Here is a 15,187-nt window from a genome sequence, read left to right as displayed (position 1 = left end):
AAACCTACAGATTGTGAGAAAATATTTGCAAGGCATACATCCAATAAGGGGCTAATATCCAAAATATATAAGGAACTCAAACAAGTCAATAGCAAGAAAACAAAACACCTAACTAAAAGATGGGCAAGGAACCTGAAGAGACATTTCTCAAAAGAAGACACACAAATGGACAACAGATATATGAAAAAATGCTCAATATGCTAGTCATTAGGGAAATGCAAATTAAAACCAAAATGAGATATCATCTCACACCGGTCAGAATGGCTATCTATTATCCAAAGGCAAGAGATAACAAGTGTTGGCAATGTTGTGGAGAAAATGGAAACCATGTATACTATTAGTGGGAATGTAAATTGGTACAGCTGTTGTGGAAAACCGTATGGAGGTTCCTCAAAAAACTAAAAATAGTCACCATATGATCTAGCAATCCCATTTCTGGGTATTTACCAAAAAGATTGAAATCAGTTTATCAAAAAGATGTCTGCACTCCCATGGTCACTGTAGCACTACTCACAATAGCCAAGTTATGGAATAAACCTAAGTGTCCATCAATAAACAAATGGATAAGGAAAATGTGGTGCATATACAGAACAGAATACTATTCAGTCTTAAAAAAGAAGGAAATTCTGTCGTTTGCAACAACATGGATGGAATTAGAAAACATTATGCTAGGTGAAATAAGCCAGGCACAGAAAGAAAAATACTGCATGTTCTCACTTGTATGTGGAATCTAAAACAATTGAATTCATAGAAGCAGACAGTAGAATGGTGATTAAAGAGGCTGGGGATGGGGGGAATGGGGAAATGACAGTCAAAGGAAAAAAGAAAATTTAGTTTTTCATTATAACAATATTTCTAGAAACATCTGAAGAGTATCTTATTGTTAGTCGATGAAACATACGGGTATCATGCTTCATTTCTATTCCTAACAATTGTTCAAGACATGAGGATACTAAGTTGAAGATGGCTTTGAAACTTATTTCAAACCAGAAATGCTAAGTTTTGTTCAAATTTTGTTTAGAAGTCTACTTACTGCTCTCAGATATGGAGAAATGACATCATTAAATAACTAGTATTTAGTGCTCTGCAAACAACCAACACCAAAGGTATGAAGCAAAGGAAAGATGTCTTAACAGTCAGGATATAATGTTCCAGGACTAAGAGTAGAGAGTATGAAAGATGGTTTCAACAGGCAGGAGGTAAACAAAAAGCCACCGTCACACATAAACTCCACAGAATGAAAGGAATGACTGGGAAACTGCAGAATATACAGTTAAAAAGAAATTAGCTTTGTTGTTGTTGTTACTAAACATATTCTACTTCTAGCTTTAAGTGGAATTTCTAAGGTCTTAAATTAATACAATTGTAAATTATATTAGTCAGAGAAAATAAATGATTCTTAATCAGAACTGCTGAGGAACTTTTCCAAAATGCATATGTCCACTGCATACACCTCAACCCCTTCTTTTAAAAATCACAGACAAAAGTTCCTGCCTCACATAGAAAGCAAACAAACAAAACAACATATATTTAGGGAATGACAAGTTGTATGAAAAAAAAAAGTGACAAGGTAGGGGTTATTTTAAATAAAGTGGTCGGGTAGGGGTCTCAAGTGGTTATGTTTGAGCCAAGCTCTGCACAAGGCAAAGCAGAAGACATGTCAAAAGGTCCCAAGATGAGAATGAGCTTGACATGACTAGGGGGAAAAAACTGGATTTTGAGGGGAACAGATGCAATATAAGAACTTAAAATAGGGAAGGGTAATATTATTTGATTAATATTTAAGACGACTCAGGCTTCTATGTGACAATGTACCATGAAGAGAGAAAAACAGAAGTAGAGAAAGAAATTAGGAGGCCACTGTAAGTGGTCCACGTGTGAAACAATGATGCCTTGGGCTACAAGGGGTTAAAGGAAAAGGTAAGAAGTGGCTGGTACTAAATATATTCTGAAGGTAGAACACTCAGAACTTGCTGAGGGACTAGACGTAGAGAGTGAGAGGAAAAAAGAATTAAGAATTAACCTAAAAGCCTTAGGTTTTGAGCTTTTGTTCTGAATGACTGGATGATTTATAACAACAGAGTGTGTGGGGTAAACCAAGCATTCTATTTTGAAAACATTACATTTGAGATGTTAATCAGATATCCAAACACAGTTATCAAGTAGACAGCTGGACATAAAAAGTTGGAAGAAGTGTAGAGGGAAGCTAGGGTTGGAGATGTCATGGAACTTGATGAGATCCCCCCAAAAAGAGCCTATCTATTTAAGTTCCTATTAATTGATACAAACAAAAGGTAAACAATAAAGCAAGGTACCAATATAGACTTGGAGTTAAAACCTTAATTTTTCTTTGATAATCAAATCATTCCTAAAATAAATATACCAACATATAGCTATGTGAACTGACATGCAGACAGCTATGTATGACCAAAACAGAGATTATCTTGCCCCAGGGATATAGGGCACACTAGCTGGTATTAGCTCAAAGCCCTCCTCTCAATTGTGTGCTATTCACTGGGGTTACAATAAAGGTCCTGTAGTCAACCAACTACAACTATCATCCTTGGGGACAAATGTTTGCTTCTCTTCCTGCATCCTTCCCTGTTCAGAATGTTTTGCTTTGAGAGTTGTGCATTTTATCTCCCCCATCCCGTGAGTGTAGTGAATGCCCAGTTCTCCTTCACCAGTGGCAACATCTGGGAATCCAGATACTTCTGGACACATCAACTTCAGAGATCTACTCTAAAGACACAAACCCTGGCAATTTTATTATAGTAATTAACTGTGAAAGAAATGAGATTATACATATTTTTTGTGGCTGTATTACCTCTGTTTAGCAGAAAACTGTGGCACCAACAAAAAAATAAAAAACAAGCAAATCTATGGGCTTCATTGTGTGGGATAAGAAAACTGCATGAAAAGAACTCAAAACATTTCTCATTAAAACAGTACTGATTTATTGCTGTTGAATAACAGTGATAATCTTTGGTGAAATCTAAACAGCTACTGTGCACAGTACTAGAAGTTATAAACAATGCAGAAATTCTGCCTTTTCATTCAGACAGCTCAGATTGGGGGATTGGTGACACTAGAGGAAGAGCTCTATGGGTCAAATTACAGCACTTTGGATTTTAATAGTTTACGGCATTCCAGCAGCCTCAAGAGTTCTAGACAGATAAAATGGTTATAAATAAACCCCTTCTGCTCCCATTTCCCAAAGAATCATTCTCTTGCTAAAAACTCCTGAGTAAGAAGTAAATTATATTCTCTAGTTTTTTCCCTAAATATACTTATTGATTAATCGTGGGCCAGCTTCTGGGGTGTATAAGGATATGCAATTTAACCCATTTCCTAAATATGTGTAGCTGCACTCACAGAGCCTCCCACAAGTACCAGTAGGAGTCCCACAAATCCTGCCCTGAATTTCAGAAAGCCAAAGATAAAAAAGGAAAGGAACAGGTCCCAGAAAGCAATTACTTCAAGAGGAATTTATGAGAAAAGGAAGACAACTGGGGACTACAAACACACATCCCTATGGGGGTGGGGTGAGGATGTCCAAAGGCCAGAGAAGAAAATTATCTCATCCTGCCAGTTATGGTCCTACATGGTCTGACCCTAATGTTTGGAGACTGATAATTATTGATATTCTTCACAGATATTTTCCCCTTTCCCTTTTTATAACTGCCCTGCTTTTTTTTCAATCACTAATGTAGTAGGCAATCTCTCAACTTGTCTAATTCTCAGAAAGGGTCCCAATCTTTCCATCAATTAATTGCATTGGATGCTGGATGATTCATTCCTCTTTCCAGGCATTTCTAATACTCTAAAATTTATTTCTACTCTGAGTATGACCAAATTTAAAGTAAGATTTTCAAGGCCTATTGGCAAAATGAGAGAAATTTGGGGAATAAAAGAGGCTCAAGTTTTCATCATATTATATCATAGCAGGCAAGTGCTTTCCATTCTTTGGTCAAGAAAATTCTAACATGTGAATGCACCAAGAACTATGAAGCAAGGTTAATTCTCCCTTTTTAACTTATTGTTAAGCCTGACATGGGAATACTATGTTAAGCAGCAAGCAAAACCTACTGCTCTCAAACAAAACAGGAATGTGGAATAAAAAGAAACCAAGGTCCTCATTTTCTTGTAGCAAACAACTAACCTATTACTAAGAACTTCATCTTAATAAGTCCACATTTTAATAAATCAGATACCATCTAAAAACTAGCCACATCTTGTAGCTGGTGGCACCTCTATCATTTATGATTTTCTCTAGCAAATCAACTCAAATCCAATTCCTCAAAGCTTTTGTTTTTTGGCAACTTGCCTTTATCAGGGATTCAAACCCTTGACCTTGGTGTTACAAGGCAGCACTCCAACCAACTGAGCTAACTGGCCAGCATGAAAGTATGAAGTTTTATTCCACTATTCTTTCATCTTATAGAACAATACCAAACCTTACTTTACTTCAGCTGGTCCTCTACCTTCAAAGACCACTGATAGGCAAAGTCTTTATAAGGTCATGTTGCATTAACAACATGGTTTTAAACTCTACTACTTTTGAAGACGAAGTTTTTCAGGAAGATAGGTGTCAAGAAATTTATGACCTAACAAGTTGGAGCTGCCAGTCTGTTCTCTTTTTCTCAAGTTTTCCCCAGAGTTGCCTGTGAATACTGAATGTTAATTGAAGTGAGTTTAATGTTTCTGTTCATTCGATGGTCTACAAATATTTATTAACCACTGTTGTATAATAAAGAAATTTTAAGGGGCTGGCTGGTTAGCTCAGTTGGTTAGAGCATAGTGCTGATAACACAAAGGTCTAGGGTTTGATCCCTGTATTGGCCAGCTGCCAAAAAAAGAAAAAAAAGGAAAAAAATTGTTTGGTCTTCATCCCTGTTTCCTGGGAGGGAGTTCTAAACCCCTGGAATTTCCAAGTGATAAGAGGCTGGAGATGGAGTTCAATCATGCAGAGAATGACTCAATCAATCATGCCTAATTAATGAAATCTCAGTAAAACTCTGGACACCTGAAGCTTGGGTGAACTTCCCTGGTTGGTGATACACATTGATGTACCACAGGGGGTGATGAGTCCTGAAGACACAGAAGCTTCAGATTTGGTACCCTCTCTCATACCTTCCCCTGTGCATCTTGTCTTGATTTGTATCCTTTATAATAAAACTTTAACAGTAAGTTTAGTACTTTCTGAGGGCACTGTGGGAACCCTCCAATTTGTAGCCAGTTGGTTAGAAGTGTAGGTGGTTTGTGGTCCCCAGGACTTGTGGCTGGTGTCTGAAGTGAGGGCAGTCTTGTGGGAAATTATGCCCTTAAGCTGTGAAGTCTGCAATAACTCTGGGTAGTTAGCATGAAATTACATTGTCAGTGCCCACTCAAGATGTGCCAGACACTGAACCAGACACTTAGCTATACATAACAGACATGATTCCTGCCAGCATGGTGCTTTTAACCTAATGGAAGAGAAAACAAATAAACAAATAAACACATAATTATAAATTGTGATAAAAGAGAGATCTAGAAGAGTCTACTTCATTTCAAGAAACAATATAACACATTCCAATGTGAGGCTATTTGTGGGAAATCATTTAATATCAACTAAATCTGACTACGCAACTAGTTGCTAAGGACAAAGCAGCAACTTATGAATCTATGAATGACTGGACTTCACAACTTCTGAGTTGCAAAGTATCTGAGGAGCTGCTGAATTGTATAGAATGAAGCAGTTTCCAGGAGTTTCCTTGGTCTGAAAACACATCAGTGCTAAAAGGGCAAGGACAATTATAACCTCCTAATAAAAACCAACAATGCCTTATGGCAGTTGTTTTCAAGTCCTGCCCCCAACCCCAACCCCAACAATCTGTAGTAAGAAATATTAGGTTCCTTCACCTAACAGGAACTTAGCAGTAACCAAATGGAATGCCAGATATTTAAAACAGGCTTTTGGATTCAGACCTCTCCAGACATAGGATTTAGAGTAAATGTGTTAAGTTCTTTTTCTGCTTAATTTGCTGGTCTACTGAAATTAGCAAACAGGACAAGGTATGTAGCTACCACATAACAAGTGAAGGCCAAGGGGGGGGGGGGACATTACAATCGGTGTATCTAATTGAAACCTTTTTTTCCAAAGCTGCTGCTTTTCTGTTTTTGGGGGGGGGGGGGGACATTACCATGCATGCTGTGCTCCAAATGTCAGCAGGGGTATTATAGCCAGATCCTATTAGAACTTCCAGGGAGCGATACTGCCTTGTTTGAATATCTTCAGTGAAATGTTTGTGCTGAGTAAACAGAGAATAAAACAGTATTTTAAAATTCATTTATTCTAAAAAGTAACTAGTCAAGATTGCTTAATAATGGAGATTAAAATAAATTCTCTCAAGTTTTTCCCAAACCAAAGTTTTCATTTAGCTGATTTCTTAAGTATCATTTTGATGTTATTAACTCCAAACCACCCTTTGCATTACATATAGCTACTCCAAATTGCTTTTGCAAACAGATGAGTCCAAACTTGATACAGATACACAGATTTAGGGAATAACAATAACTTTTTAAGAAATGGAAAACTACTACCCCAAATGAAAATTAAGTTGTTCATCTGTCTAAAATTAATAAATTGCACTTCAACAAATAAATGACACTAATTTAGGTTCAACTCAAACTTTTCCTTGCAATGTGCTTGTTATGAGGAAATAAAAGATGTAGGTTTCAAGTTTCAAGAAGCTTATAACTATAAAGAATTCTTGCCCTCATTCTCCTACCCATGTTACTCCCCCAAAATAATACCAAATAAGATTCTTGGGGAAACAAAGAACATGTTAAGCATTATGCCATCAGCAAAACAATCAGAGTTTAGTTAATAAAATAAAATGTATGAACAAAAGGGAGAAACCTCTACGGTAAATGCAGTTTAAGAGATACAGTACCTAATTTTGCATTCATGGATCCTGTTTTGATCCTGTCCCAAACATACAACATTAAAAGATAACTTGGGAAGCTGAGTGAATATACGACATTAGAGAATTGTCAACTTTTTAAGGTCTGACAATGTGTCATAGTTACCAAAAACAATCATATTTCAGAAAGCCACATTTACGAATGAAAATAAGATGTCTGGGATATACTTCAAAATAATCTGCAGTGGGTGGCAGGGTTAGGATACAAGATGAAAACAGACTGGCAGTGAGTTGATAGTTGCTGGGTGACACTAGCATAATGGCATGGGAGTTTTCATTGTTCCAGTCTTTCTACTTTTGCATATGCTTGAAATTTTCAATAAATAGAAGCTTAGTATGAGTCACATAAAGGAAACAAAATTCAAATAACATTAAAACATGTATAGGAAAGTGTGGAAGACAATCTTCTAATCCTGTTGAAATTCAAAAACAAGGAAGAGCATATGTGGAGAGGGGAGACTAGGCAGAAAAAACTCAGGTAGAAAACCAGTATAGACCAGTGCTCCAAAGGATACCAAACTAAGTTTGACCAAAACAGCAAAAAGTACAAGTAGAAGAAGCATCACCAATAAAGGCACAGAAAGATGTCTGCTAAAGACAAACACAGCTAAAAGCTAGGTTAAAGAGTTTGGATTTCATCTGGCAGATATGAGAATACCACTGGCATGTCAGTGAATAGGAAGGAGAATGTACTGTTAAGAAGACAGATGTGGCATCTGAGAACATCATTCTAGTCATCTTCTGGTTGGTGGCCAGATTTAGGTTTGACAATAAAAATCTAAATAATGGTTGTGTACACAGGAGAAGGAAAAATTAAATCCAAGGATGCTGACTGAAAAAATAAGCAGAATTTAAAAATCCAATGGCTAGATGTGGGAGATAATGGGAACAGCCCAAAGGAATTTTGCGGCAGAGGCTTACAGAGTTGGCTGTCGACAAAAACAGGGATGGAAAGACTTGGAGAGGGAAGTGGTTTTACAGAAAAACAATGGGCTCAGATTCTGCATTTGAAGTGACTTTAACTGACAAAAATAAAGAATGGCAAAGAAGTCTGAGTAAGGAAACTTAGAAGTCAAAAAGCAGAGGAGTCTTTGGTAATGGCCAAGAAAGCCACTGTTGGTGGAAGCCAAGAAGCAATGTGATTTATACTATAGTATGCCTACCCAAAAGGCTCAGGATTTGGTGGCACCAGGTATCTCTGGAAGTGGAGGTGAGGGTGGGATTTGACACAGGAATACTGCTTTAAAACATCTTTTTAAGAAACAGAGCTCCAGAACACAGAGCATGATGCTAGCTAAGAGCCCCTTTCCTGGTCCTACAGACCAATTGGAGTTTTATTCTCCAGGATGGATAAAAAAGGATCTTCTGTAGGATGCTGCACAGAGGGGAGAGTACCGTTCTGAAAACAGGAAAATGAAGTGACCTTACTGTAGGCTGAAACATCAGCCTTGTTGCTTAGCCCAGCTCCCAGAACACTGGTAGCTGCATTTATTCTCTGGATAGGAGATTTGAGGAAAAGTATAATATAAGTCTTTTGTGGGGAACATGACCAAACCAAGAAGAAAGATCCAAAGATCTTGACATCTGTAGATGAAATGAAACAGCCCAAACAGATCATTCTATATTGAATAATAGTCAACTAGGCTTATCCAGGCACAAAGCCTGCAGAAAGCATTTTAGTATTCCATTCATATGGTCAGTCTTCTAATTAGGCAACAGAAATTATATAGGAAGAAGAAAGGCCAAAAAAGGAAAAATAATATCCTCTGACAGACTTAAAATTTTTTTGGATAAAACAAGAACAGGATGCCATTTTTAAGAGTTCATGAAACTGAAGAACTCTTGGAAAATAAAAAGATAATAGAAGAAATAAGAAACAATGAGACTTATAAGAAAAGTCGAGAAATCTCCCAGAAAATAAAGACATAAAGGGAGTGAAAGAAAATAGAAGAGGGCTAGCTGGTTAGCTCAGTTGCTTACAGCATGGTGCTGATAACATCAAGGTCCAGGGTTTGATGCCTGTGCAAGCCAGCCATACACACACACACACACACACACACACACACACAAAGAAAAAGAAAAAATGATAGAAAAATAAGAAAATAAGAAGACCTGTATAGGAGGTCTAACATTAGAATAATGAGATTTCAGAGGTGGAGAACAGAGACCAAGGAGAATTAAAAAAAAAATCAAGTAAGATTCAAAACCAAGGAATAACAGTTTTAGTATTGAAAGTACACACCGAATCTTTAGCATAACAGATTGAAAATAGGCCTATTGAGGCACATTATTGTAAAATGATGATCCTACAGACTTCCACAGGGGGAATGTTTTCATACAAAGATCAAGAATTAGAACGTCATTGGTCTTTAGCAGCAACAACATTGGAAAACTAGAAGACAATGAAGAGATGACAAACATTCTGAAGGAAAATGATTTTTAACCTAGCACTCTATCAGCAGCCAACTGGGTGTGAAAGCAGAATAAAGATTATCAGACATGCAAGGCATCCCCCAAATCTCATATACCCTTTCTTAGGAAGCTATTGCAGATTGCATGTATTCCACAAAAATGATGGAGTAAAACAAGAAAGCAGGTAAGAGAGAAAGAAAACAGGAGATATAAGGGGAAAGAGAAAACAATGATCTCCAGGATGGTGAAGAAAGGAAATCCCAAATGGCAGTAATGTAGCAGGCCTACAGAACAACCCAATCAGATAAACATAGATTAGAAGACTCCAGATTCCAGGATAGAGTGTTTCAGGTAGATGAAGTTGAAAGAATACCCAATGTATCTGTTTACATTAAACTGTATGTATTTATACCACTCAGTAAAAGTACGGGGTTGAATTAAGTGATAAATAGTACAAAGAAAATTAAGCAAATGAAACATGATGTTATTCAGAAAGGAAAAGGATTTGCAATACAATATACGCTCAGTGCAGCTGAGGATAGCATTAGAATTTCAAGAATGTAGACATGGAATGATTATATAGTTAAAAATTATATTACATTGGGAAGATGGGGATTGGCATAGTGGTGGTAGATAAGTCCTATTTTCCAGGAAGAAAAACAATATCTAAAATTGAAAAAAAATAAGAAAGAGTATTATAACCATGTTATTTATTAGTGATATGGAGGTAAATACCGTCATGGAGCATGGAAAACCTGTAAAGTGAGTGGGCAGATTTTTCAGTCAACATCCACATAACTCTAAACTATGTATATGAGCAACTGATAAGCAAAAGTATGGTATTTTTAAAAATCAAATCACATAAATTTCCATTACTGAATGCCAGATGCTAATGTGCTGAAGAGACCAATAAGAAGTGATATCCTAACAGGATCCAGCAGGGCAGCAGGGTGAGATACCTATGTCTTATTCACCACCATGTCCTAGTGTGCAGGTCAGAGTATGTACCAATATGTTTGCTGAATGAGTGTATGGGTGAAAAGAATGTAAAGTCATTTTAGTGGAGAGACATGTTAAAAAAAAAGATATACATGCAATAACTGAAGAAAGATTAATTCTGCTGTAGTAAAAGGGACAGAAAAGACTGTACCAGAATAAAGTATGCCACATGGGGAAGGTGTTCCAGACATAAAGGCACAGAAGCTTGAAACATGGTGTGGGTAGAAAACTGACAAACATTTGATGTATGTACAGTATGATATTTGTCACAGATCTAATATGTTTCTCTACAATTCATTTACTTAAATATTTATTGAGCACCTACTATGTACCAGGCACCACTGTTTTAACTACTATAGATACAGCAGTGAACAGCAAACAAAAAAAGAATCCTGTTGTAATAGGACGTGTTCTAAGGAGAGGGATATCAGATTGTGCTAAGTGCTTTGAAGAAAAAAAAATGAGGGGAGAGGCGAAGAGTATGAAAATATATGAAAGAATATGATAAAAGTGTATGTGTTTGGAGAGTGGTAATTTGCTAATTATGTTAGATGTTCAGGGGAAGATCTCCTTGACAAGATGACATCTGAACAGAAACTTAAATGAGAGAGCAAGTTGCACACATTATTTTGAGAAGAGGATTCCAAGCAGAAAAAACAGTAAGTGCTTTTTGCTTGGTGGTGCGTGGGTCATTGTAAGGATTTTTGCATTCATTCTAAGGGGAGCCACTGCAAGGCTTAGAGAACATTTGACTTGACTTACATTTAAAGGGATCACTCTGATAGCTGTGCTGACAACAGTCTATAGCAGGCAAGAGCAGCATAAGGGAGAAAGTGAGGAGGCAACTGCAGTCACTATTGCAGTCATCCAGGTGAAAATATATGGTGGCCTAAACAAGACGGCAGCGTGATGAAGTAATTCTAATTCCCTGGAAAGATGTTCTACATTCCTATCTATTACTAAGTTCTAACTTTATATTTTCTAAAAATTTATGACAATATTCTAGAATTAACATTAGAAATGAGATTATTCTGGGGTCTGAATCATTTCCTGTTTACATAACATATGGTTCTTTGAGTAGTATTTATGTGCAATGCATTCTATTGTAGATTTTAAAATGATGTCCATTAAAAGTAACCCAAAATACCTTCTTAACTAGGTACGTAGTAAAAAACAATAGTATTAATAAAATAATTTGTCCGTTAAAATGAGATTCCAGTATTTAACCTGAAGATTGGAGAAGAAAAATACTTTTCTGTGGTGCTAAAGGTAGAATAACTGATGTATTTTTTTTTGGAGAGTAAATATGACACTATCATCAAAAATATGTAATTATTTGTAATTACACATAATTAAAAATAAGTAATATGTCACTAAACATCAAAAAGCCCTTTTAAAAAAGTACCCAATTTTTGACTTAGCAATTCCACATCTAAAACATGTCCTAAGGACAGTTACACAAAGATTTGTGTGCAGAGATTCTCATCACAAAGAGCTGTCAAAAATATGTAAAGATTATAGTATACTAGAGATTATAGTATACTATGTAACCAACTAAATTTTATATAAATTTTTGGTTGACAAAGAAAAGTATCTAAAATACATTAAGTGAATTAAAAGTAGGTTACAATTTGTAAGTTAGATGCCAATTTTCAAAATTGGTGGTGGGGGAGGTTAATAAACATAAGCACTGAGAGTGTGAAAGTGAATGAGGATATAGATAAAACAAGATTAGCTAGGAGTTCACATTACTGAATCTGGGTGATGGATACCTGGGGTGGTGTTGAGGAGGGATTGTTTCATTATACCATTATACCACATATATTCTTTCTACTTTTGTAAATCTATTTGAACTTTCCCGTAATAAAAGATTAAAAGAAAAAAGTGAAAAAATATTCACTACAATGTTGAGTGGCAATCTAGGTATAGAATTGCATATGTTTTATTTTGGCATTACTAAATCCAAGTTTTCATTCATTCCCAGTTACTTCTAAACATAGCACTGAGACAAGTTTAACTTACCACCCAACAGGCATTTCCAAGATCAGCAATCTTCACTTTGAGCTTTTCTGCATTTTTTGGCTCAAGGGGATTAACAAGAAAATTTCCAGCAGTGGATTTTCCTACAGACAACAGGTACCATCAGTAAGACTGTTACATGAACACAGAAATACCCAAAGGGTAATAAAGCTGTCCAAGATAAGAGTAACTCAGTCAGGCCCCCAGTTGGCAACCTAAAATAAAATTTCTAAGATAATAAGAGCACAGCAACACCTTGAGTTTCTAGAATTAAAAGTCTCTGTCTTCACAGCAACTAGTGAAATGCTGAGTACCCAGTACGTATTGAATAAAATTTAAAGTTAGCTACAGATTTATGCACTGAAGGTAACTTAACACTTGCTATAAAGCTATAGTTATAAAAACAATGGTTTTTTAGTTTAGAAATTCATGAATATGTTGTGCAGGGAAGTAGTGTTGAGGAAGTATGAAGGTACTTCAAAAAGTTCATGGAAAACAAGAACTCAAAGATGATACAGATCTTTCCATGAATTTTTGAAGTACTGTCATGTATCTACATAGGTACCTTTGCTGTCCAGTGGTCCATTGTGGTCTTGCTCCTGTTCATCTTCACAGGGTATTTCTGCCCGAATGCTTTCTTGAAGTTGGCTGATGTCCTGTTCACTGAATGGCTGGTCTACAGTTGAGGAAGACTGGCATACCATGGTATCTGACACCTCAGAGGTTATAGGTGTACAAGAGTCTGTTTCTTGAGATGTGCTGCTGTCTCCATTTTGGGAACTTAGGAAGCTAGGTTCCTGCTTCAAATTTTGGACATCACAGTCATTAGCATTACGTAGATCCTCTTTAAGCCTCAATGTTTCTGCATTACTGTTTTCAGTATAATTAATGATTTCAATTACTCCATTGCAATTAATTTCTGCTGCACCAACCTCTACACCACGTTCCATAAGTGTTTGATCCTCGCCAATGGTACTTGATTCTTCTAAGGAACAAACAAAAAAAATGCATCTGTGTGTGTGAGTGAGTGAAACAGAAACATTTCTCACAAGATTAAAACGTTTTCCAGAAATTATACTGAGTGACATAAAAACATGTCTGAACATCTAAAACCTATTTAAGGAAGGACAGAGATCTTATCCTTACCCAACTGCTAAATGAAGTCTATGTTCCATTTCCTGAGAAAAGTCAGAAACTACATTTGAATGTTACCTGCCTAACATTTATAAGTACACCCCAGAGATGTGTTATATGCATGAAACCACTATATTTTATAATAATGATAAATCAATGTTAAAGTGTGCCAGAAAGTAATTTTTGTGATGCTCTATTTATACCAAGTTTTTCTTGGGTCATTTTATTAGGTGGGTTCTCTTTCAAGGGTCTTTCAACAGGACTCTCTGATTCTTCTTGCTTGTTTGGTCTTTTTTGCCCAGGGACCGACTCTTTCTCCATTTCCTCAATTTCCTGCATTCGCTTCTCTAGTAATTCTGCCTGGCGCTTCTGCTTCTTCTTCAATTTCTTCTTCTTATTCTTTGACATTTTGTCAGCCTGGGCGGAGATTACAAACAGATAAAGCCTTCAGGTGGCTAATTCATTACCCCCAGTTGGAGATAACTGTTAACTTTAATTACTTCCTAATTAAATTTCACTCTTTCCCTAATGTACCACTTAAGATTTTCATTAACTTAAAAGATGCAGAAACTCTTATGAAAGCAAAGAAAAACAATATTAACAACAAATCCTGGTGGTCTGAGCAGTTGTGTGGCTGGTTTGCCCTCAGACACACTCAAATTTATAGAAGCCTCACCAGAACAAACTTGCTGAAAATGCATGGGAATTTACTGGATATAATTACAGAAGTGCAGGAGTATTTTTTTTCCCTTTGGTTTCTAAACAAACTGACCATCCATAACACAAGAACCCATGCCCACAGCCCATGGATCAGAATTAAATATACTTACTGGTTTAGGTTGGGGAGCAGTACTGACTGAAAAGAAAAAGAAAACCAAGTAAGAGTCCTGGCATTCAGCAAACAATATAAACTAAGGCTCAGAAAAGACACTCTACAAGAATTAAGTCTTTCTTGTATAGCATTCATTGTAGAGAAAACTACTGTTTTGAAGTGACTTTGGTAGAAGCCATATTGTTATTATTATCTAAGAAAACAAATAATGCATACAAAGGTTGCCAAACTTAAAAAAAGGTTTAAGTAAATTAAATTCTTCCCCAGGTAGAATCAATATGTTCAAACAGCCATGTTCCCATTTCTGGTTTCTACTACTAATGCTGCTAAAACCATCTATTTCCCATTCCCACGTACTGATTAAAATGGAAAGTGACAAGCAACAACCTCCTCACCCCCACCCAGGACTCCCATCTCTAATTCTTCCCCCTTGGCACTTGTCAGTTTAAAAAAGAAGCCTAGGTGGCATCAAGAGCTATAGCTATATAGCATGTTATGAATAATAGTACAGCTTAGGTAAGAGGTGGGATCTTCAGTCTTCCTTTCTTTTTAAAGTATTTGCAGTTGTGGTAAAAAAAAAAAACACCACATAATAAAAATTTACCCTCTCAACCATTCTTAACTGCATAGTTCAGCAGCGTTAAGTATATTCACATCGTTGTATAACAGATCTCTATAACTTCTTCAACTTGCAAAACTGAAACTGTACCCATCGAACAACAACTCCCCATTTGCTCTTTCTCCAGTCTTCCTTGTTAAAGGAAGCCTATGATAACTGATATTTCAACTTGAGGATCAGAAAGTTCCTCAAATATGATTAAACTAC

The 15,187-nt window shown here is 36.4% G+C and overlaps 1 protein-coding gene across 2 annotated transcripts in view; it reads right to left on the bottom strand.

Moving 5' to 3' along the window:
- SRPK1 (SRSF protein kinase 1) overlaps positions 1-15,187 on the bottom strand; it is a 67,230-nt gene that overhangs the window by 7,754 nt on the left and 44,289 nt on the right. For both annotated transcript variants that reach the window (XM_008591977.1, XM_008591973.1), the window contains 5 exons: positions 14,360-14,385; positions 13,733-13,946; positions 12,961-13,380; positions 12,399-12,499; positions 6,183-6,290 (listed from right to left, as the gene is read on the bottom strand). In XM_008591977.1, the coding sequence (XP_008590199.1) occupies positions 6,183-6,290; positions 12,399-12,499; positions 12,961-13,380; positions 13,733-13,946; positions 14,360-14,385 (869 nt within the window). The remainder of the gene's footprint in view (positions 1-6,182; positions 6,291-12,398; positions 12,500-12,960; positions 13,381-13,732; positions 13,947-14,359; positions 14,386-15,187) is intronic.

This window comes from Galeopterus variegatus, unplaced genomic scaffold, assembly GCF_000696425.1.
Source record: "Galeopterus variegatus unplaced genomic scaffold, G_variegatus-3.0.2 Scaffold151, whole genome shotgun sequence".
Classification (NCBI taxonomy): domain Eukaryota; kingdom Metazoa; phylum Chordata; class Mammalia; order Dermoptera; family Cynocephalidae; genus Galeopterus; species Galeopterus variegatus.
The sequence above is the reverse complement of the archived record's forward strand: the minus strand, read 5'-3'. Positions and strand labels throughout refer to the sequence as shown.